The following is a 7,500-nucleotide window of genomic DNA, read 5'->3' as shown; positions in this document are numbered from 1 at the left end:
CCTCACTCCTAGAGGAGGTGTTTAGTGCTCCTCCTCCTCCTCACTCCTAGAGGAGGAGGAGGAGGAGCACTACTAACCAGCCCCCTGCCCGTCCCTCCGCCTCTCACCTGTGATGTTGGCCGCCAGCCAGCTGCAGGCCTTCTCCGTGGCCAGGCGCTTGGTGATGTTCTCCGACGTGGTCAACACCTGCACACGGACACACAAACCACCCAGGGACGCTCGACACATTCAGGAGACACGACCCGCTGAACATGAAGTCGTACAGAGCCCCGCGAGGGGACACCAAAATAATCACTTCACTCCCAGGGGTAATTAAATCACACGCACAAAATCCCTCTCCGGAAATATTATTCATACGGGTCGGGTGGTTCGGGTCATTACCGGGGCATTATTCCCGATTACAGACGTTGCACGCTCCAGATTTACATTACACTGCCACCGCTTAAAGATGAAAGGGCTTCCTTTCTCGAATGAATCCCCAACGCCCCCGCGTTCATCTTTTATAGAAACCCAGGGAACGCGCTGCATGACGAACACACACAAAACAATCTTATCGCCCTAATACCTTTATCACTGCTAGTGTGGTCCAGAGAGCTCATCTAGACATGTCTCGTTGAGACACGAGGGCCGCTGTCGAAGCAGGCTTGGTGATTCTCGGGAGGTTTATTTATTGGACTTACGACGGGAGAAGTTTCCACTGGCAGAAGGTTCCTGATGGCATCTGGACTCTTGTCGCTGCAGAACCTAAAGGAATACAATGATCAGTAGAGCAAGCAGATGGGAAAAACACTGAGAAACACACTATTTACATACCTCTTCTGTTTTAACCCTATCCTATTTTGTATATAATTTCACATTATTCATACATGCAATACTAAATTCAACATCAATGTGGTCAGAGGCCAAACTTGCATTTCGTTGTTCCTCTACTGGAACAACAAGATGCAAAAAAATAAAATAACATACGCTACTCGTTAATCAAGTGAAACCACTCGGATCAATCACTTGAGATCCAAAGGTAACCCTGGGCGTTTGCATGACGCTGTCCCGCGGTGTCTAGAGGTGACAGCGGCGTGACCTCTGACCTGGTGGTAGGGTGCTCGATTATGGGGAACAACATAATCACGATTGGGTCATTATTTTAATCACGATTATGCAAACGGTGATTTTGGAATTTGAAAACATGCTGCATTCTTTCAGCATTTATCTCGAACTTTGAAATTTCCCCATAAAAAGATCAGATCGAAAATAATGTAAAAATATAAATATACATTTCTTTAAGACATTCAATAAAAAATAAAGAATCAATCATAGTTTGAACTCTGTTCTGTTGGTTCTGTGACGGTGACCCGTCGCCTGGCCCTACCTGGTGGCCCTGGCGGGGGCCTCCATGCCGCGGTCACTCAGCTGGGCCCCGATGGCCTCGTGCAGCTTGGGCCCGCTGGCGCCCGGGGACTGCAGCCCCGCCCTCAGAAGCTCCTCCCCTCGCTGCACCAGCTCGCTCACCAGCGTGGCCCTGGGTCACACACACACACACGCACGTTATCGTCATGGCAACAGTACGACCCAAGGGGTCGAGGGCGTACCACTAAGGCCCCAGGCCTGATGGCTGCGACCCGGGTTCGATCCCCGTCCGTGGTCCTCTGCTGTACGCCCTCCTCCCTCTCTCCCCCGGACCTTCCTCTCTGTCTCCCTCTATCATGAAGCACAACAACGCGCCTGACCCCTGGCTCTACTGCCTGCTGCCGTGCTCGACGGCACGGGCAGAGGAGTATCAACCCAACCTTTACACGTAGGGCGGTAAGCAGATGCTTTCACCCAGAGCGACTCACGATATGTACATTCGTCACAAGAAAGAGAAACGACAATATCTCTGTCGCGTACAGTCAGGATGTTCATGGAAGCAAGTGCCAAGCACTAACCATCACTAGGTTAACCCGTTCCCCGTAGACAACACAGGCAGCTAGGGTAAGAACCTACACGGTGCCAAGTACTATAGCAGGACGTAAAACATACAATATGTCTCGTTTATAACTTGGATGTCTTTTGCTGCGGGAAGACATCGTATCACCCAGAGGTAACCCACGTGAAGACACGCACACACACCAAAAACACACTCGTTTTTATGCACAAAAACACATCTCATTTCAAAAACACATTTCGGTGCACTGTCATGTGCCCCCCCCCCCCCCCCCCCCCCCCCACCCGCTGGTCTGGACTCACTTCATGTGTTTGACGCAGTTGGAGCCGACGCGCTCCGCCACGAACTCCACGGTGCGGCGGAGGGACGGGGGCTGGTTGTGGAAGAACGCCTGCTCCAGGTCCACCTGCACGCACGCACGCACGCACGCACGCACGCACGCACGCACGCACGCACGCACACACACACACACACACACACACACACACACACACACACACACACACACACACACACACACACACACACACACACACACACACACACACACACACACAGTGAGTCATATAAGGCAAGGCAACTTTATTTATATAGCACTTTTCATACACAAAGTGATTCACGTAGAAACATTCTCACACAATAAAATAAATAATAGATAAGCAAAAGAAAACATAGGCAAAGTAAAAAAAAATGAGTCATAAAATAAAAATAGACGGAAAACCATGGAGTAGACGCCCCGGTCCAAAGTGACTACAGTGAATTCAGAAACAGGAAGGGGGCTCTGGGATCTCCGGGGTCTTGGAGCCCCCCCACCTCACGACTGGGACCCCCTTAACCACAGCCTGGCCGTATAGCAGTCCCCCGTGTGGTGTCCGGAGGGGCGGGGTCCTACCTGGAGCTTCTGCTGGGACCGGTTGGCGATGGGCGCGTCCCGCGGCTCGGCAGACGTGGGCGTGATCTTCCGTAAGATCCCGCTGCTCTTGGCCGCGCTGCCCGACACGAAGGCGGCCAGGATCTTCCTGAACTCGCCTGGCGAGGGATCACAGGGAGACACGTGACGCATGGCTGGTGACCGATGGGGTACGTGGTACCGCTTTACAGAAGGGTTCGGAAAACTAGGAGGCTAACAGTGAGGTCGGTCCAGGGTTAGGGCTCACAGCGGAACGCACCTCAAATAGAAGTTAAGAATAGAAGGATAGAACACTTTAATTGTCATTCAGGTGTACACATAGACAGTGCACGTTATATATATAAGAGTAATGGCTGAGACTGATATTTGATCAGATGGGTGAATGTGTGAGTGACAGAGGCAGCAGATGCTGTCGCGGGGGCGGGGGGGATATTAAAGACCTGTTGTGATACCCCACGCTGCCTGTAGGGGCAGCGTGTATAATCGAACATCCTCGCTTCAGTAATACAAACATTAAAACAAAACCGATACCAGAGCGGGCCTAACGATAAGAGGGACATTTCAGGGGATGATTTGTGATGGGAGCGATGCTTGGGTGGCGAAACAACGTCACCGATGTTATTTATGGTGGGCCCATTCAGAACTAATGAAGCGGTCACAGAGACGTCTGGAAGTAAATACCTTAAATCAGACAATCAATTCCCCTTTAATGTCTTTAACGAGAAAAGTTTAGTTTTCCACCTACCCAGGAAGGGACAGCAGACGTACAGCAGCTGCTGGTCCACCAGAGGAAGGCAGTCCTGGGGAGACGTGATCAATAACCACACAGTCACTAGGAATCACACCTGGATCAATAACCACAGTCACTAGGAATCACACCTGGATCAATAACCACACAGTCACTAGGAATCACACCTGGATCAATAACCACAGTCACTAGGAATCACACCTGGATCAATAACCACACGAAAGCCACGAGGGGTGGCTGATGCCAAAACGTACGGAGTGCCGATTCAAACGCACGCCATCACGATGCTCCGATGTGAAGTTCATTCCCTCCTCCTCAACACTATCCATCCACACAGACATGTTCTGACCGCAGGCCCACTCACCAGCCCCTGAACCCCGGGGGGGGGGTCCTCCAGCCGGGCCACGTCGGTGAAGTCACTGGTGAAGAAGATGTCCTCCGGGATAACCGGGATCTACAAACACAGTGTTGGGAGAGGGGCGCTGGTTAGGCTCAAATGCTTCCTGAGAGAGGAGGGTGGCTCGTGGCTCACCGTGCCAACGGGGAGCCTGCCAGGAGGCCCTAGGGCGGGGCCAGGAGGCGGGGCCAGGAGGGCCCTGAGGCGGGGCCAGGAGGCCCCTAAGCGGGGCCAGGAAGGCCCTAAGGCGGGGCCAGGAAGGCCCTAAGGCGGGGCCAGGAGGCCCTAGGGCGGGGCCAGGAGGCCCTAGGGCGGGGCCAGGAGGGCCCTAAGGCGGGGCCAGGAGGCATGGCCAGGAGGCCCTAGGGCGGGGCCAGGAGGCGGGGCCAGGAGGCCCCTAAGGCGGGGCCAGGAGGCCCTAGGGCGGGGCCAGGAGGCCCTAGGGCGGGACCAGGAGGCCCTAGGGCGGGGCCAGGAGGCCCCTAAGGCGGGGCCAGGAGGCCCTAGGGCGGGGCCAGGAGGGCCTAGGGCGGGGCCAGGAGGCCCTAGGGCGGGGCCAGGAGGCCCCTAAGCGGGGCCAGGAGGCCCTAGGGCGGGGCCAGGAGGCCCTAGGGCGGGGCCAGGAGGCCCCTAAGCGGGGCCAGGAGGCCCTAAGGCGGAAGCGGGCCGTGTGGGGAGCGGTACTCACCTGGAAGAGCCAGCCCAGAGCGGCCACCATCAGCAGCTTGTTCAGGTAACACACCTCGCCCCCCCGGCCCAGGACCAGACCCCTGGAGGGAGAGCACACGGGTTAACTAACTATCAGGTTAGAGCTGACTGTTAACCAGCACACACACGGGTTAACTAACTATCAGGTTAGAGCTGACTCTGTTAACCAACACACACACACGGGTTAACTAACTATCAGGTTAGAGCTGACTGTGTGTTAACCAGCACACACACGGGTTAACTAACTATCAGGTTAGAGCTGACTCTGTTAACCAACACACACACGGGTTAACTAACTATCAGGTTAGAGCTGACTCTGTTAACCAGCACACACACGGGTTAACTAACTATCAGGTTAGAGCTGACTGTGTGTTAACCAGCACACACACAGGTTAACTAACTATCAGGTTCGAGCTAACTCTGTTAACCAACACACACACGGGTTAACTAACTATCAGGTTAGAGCTGACTCTGTGTTAACCAACACACACACGGGTTAACTAACTATCAGGTTAGAGCTGACTGTGTTAACCAACACACACACGGGTTAACTAACTATCAGGTTAGAGCTGACTCTGTGTTAACCAACACACACACGGGTTAACTAACTATCAGGTTAGAGCTGACTCTGTGTTAACCAACACACACACGGGTTAACTAACTATCAGGTTAGAGCTGACTCTGTTAACCAACACACACACGGGTTAACTAACTATTAGCTAGAGCTGACGCTGTGTTAACCAACACACACACGGGTTAACTAACTATCAGGTTAGAGCTGACTCTGTGTTAACCAACACACACACACACACGGGTTAACTAACTATCAGGTTAGAGCTGACTCTGTTAACCAACACACACACGGGTTAACTAACTATCAGGTTAGAGCTGACTCTGTGTTAACCAACACACACACGGGTTAACTAACTATCAGGTTAGAGCTGTCTCTGTTAACCAACACACACACGGGTTAACTAACTATCAGGTTAGAGCTGACTCTGTGTTAACCAACACACACACGGGTTAACTAACTATTAGCTAGAGCTGACGCTGTGTTAACCAACACACACACGGGTTAACTAACTATTAGGTTAGAGCTGACTCTGTTAACCAGCACACACAGCTTAAATATCTAACGTGTTGATACACCATCACCCAGTTTGAGTCTACAACACACAAAGAAGCAGAAAGCTAAAACGTCTTCCATAATCAAGTACTGCATCCAAATCAAAAGAGTGTGTGTGTGTGAGGTCTGTCTGTCTGTCTGTCTGTCTGTCTGTCTGCCTGCCTGCCTGTCTGTCTGTCTGTCTACCTGTACAGCAGCAGCACAGGCCCCAGTGTGTCTGTCTACCTGTGTGTCTGTCTACCTGTCTGTCTAGCTGGGCGGCAGTAGCTCAGAGTGCCGAGGTGTCCTTGAGCAAGGCACCTAACCCTGACTGTTAGCTCCCGACGAGCTGGCTGTCGCCTTGCGTGGTTGACTCCGCCGTCGGTGTGTGAATGTGTGCTTGAATGGTGAATGTGAGGCATTATTGCAAAGCGCTTTGGGTGGCCGATGGTCAGAAAAGCGCTATATAAATGCACACACATTTACATTTACCTGTCTGTGTGTCTACCTGTCTGTCTACCTGTCTGTCTGTCTCTCTGTCTACCTGTACAGCAGCAGCAGTGACCCCAGCGCGCTGCGGTGTGTGTCTACCTGCCTGTCTGTCTCTCTGTCTACCTGTCTGTCTGCCTGTCTGTCTACCTGTCTGTCTACCTGTCTGTCTGTCTCTCTGTCTACCTGTACAGCAGCAGCAGTGACCCCAGCGCGCTGCGGTGTGTGTCTACCTGCCTGTCTGTCTGTCTGTCTACCTGTCTGTCTACCTGTACAGCAGCAGCAGTGACCCCAGCGCGCTGCGGTAGCAGGGCAGCAGCGGTCCGGTGAAGTCCAGCATGGAGAGGAACTCCACCATCCAGGGGAGGGTGAGCACCGCGCGGCCCCGCCCCACGCACCGCCGCAGCAGCCCGCACACGTCCAGCACCGGGGCGCTCTGGGGGGGGGGGGGCAGAGGGGGAGCGTCACCGGGGCGCTCTGGGGGGGGGGAGGGGTCACCGGGGGGGGGGGGGGGGTCACCGGGGGGGGGGGGGGGTCACCGGGGGGGCACGGTAAGAGGGCACCACACCTCATACCAACAACATGAACCATAGACACGTCTGTAGACGTTGTTCTTGTCGTTTTAGTTCTCGCTTTTGCTATCCCATAATAATTGTATATCGCACCTTGCTATATCTCCTGTTTAAAGTATAACTTTTTATGTTTAACTTCATTTGTATACTATACTTTTAAACGTATATACTTTTGGTTCTTATCAATGCCGCCATTGGGTGTTTTTTCTTGCCGACTGCTCTGGCAGTGGCAATGGTCATCTCCCGTTGCAATAAAACCCATTTGGATATCATTTAAAGTAGATAGAGAGAGATGGACACAGATATAGAGAGAGGGAGAGGTTTTGCTAAAGGATATAAGGTAAACCTTGGAGGGATTAGGAGGCTATGAAAGCCATTAAGAGCTCCAGCCCTTGTGGGGATGGTTTACTTTGGGGAAGCTAATGGAGGAGGAATCTAATCCAGGAGATGAAAGTGATTCCACCTCATCCAGACGACTGCTGGAAGGCTTTGGACGGCAGTCTAAATGCCACTGGGCTTTATCAATACATGGGACTGGACCAAGATATTACCGGCTGTGACAAGACGTGCACATAACTTAGCTTAACAATATATTAAAGGTTAGATACAACATTATTAATCGAAACAATTATTAATAGATGTCACATTTG

General features: G+C 52.7%; 1 protein-coding gene across 1 annotated transcript in view; it reads right to left on the bottom strand.

Moving 5' to 3' along the window:
- Positions 1 to 7,090, bottom strand: part of cdan1 (codanin 1) — a 12,516-nt gene extending 5,426 nt beyond the window's left edge. Inside the window, exons 1-10 of the mRNA XM_060051277.1 lie at positions 7,063 to 7,090; positions 6,548 to 6,755; positions 4,665 to 4,746; positions 3,944 to 4,033; positions 3,577 to 3,631; positions 2,814 to 2,950; positions 2,224 to 2,327; positions 1,367 to 1,516; positions 681 to 744; positions 108 to 186 (exon numbers count right to left, since the gene is read on the bottom strand). Of these exons, the coding sequence (XP_059907260.1) occupies positions 108 to 186; positions 681 to 744; positions 1,367 to 1,516; positions 2,224 to 2,327; positions 2,814 to 2,950; positions 3,577 to 3,631; positions 3,944 to 4,033; positions 4,665 to 4,746; positions 6,548 to 6,755; positions 7,063 to 7,090 (997 nt within the window). The remainder of the gene's footprint in view (positions 1 to 107; positions 187 to 680; positions 745 to 1,366; positions 1,517 to 2,223; positions 2,328 to 2,813; positions 2,951 to 3,576; positions 3,632 to 3,943; positions 4,034 to 4,664; positions 4,747 to 6,547; positions 6,756 to 7,062) is intronic.
- Between the last annotated feature and the right edge of the window lie 410 nt (positions 7,091 to 7,500).

This window comes from Gadus macrocephalus, chromosome 5 (assembly GCF_031168955.1).
Source record: "Gadus macrocephalus chromosome 5, ASM3116895v1".
NCBI classification, from domain to species: domain Eukaryota; kingdom Metazoa; phylum Chordata; class Actinopteri; order Gadiformes; family Gadidae; genus Gadus; species Gadus macrocephalus.
The sequence above is the reverse complement of the archived record's forward strand: the minus strand, read 5'-3'. Positions and strand labels throughout refer to the sequence as shown.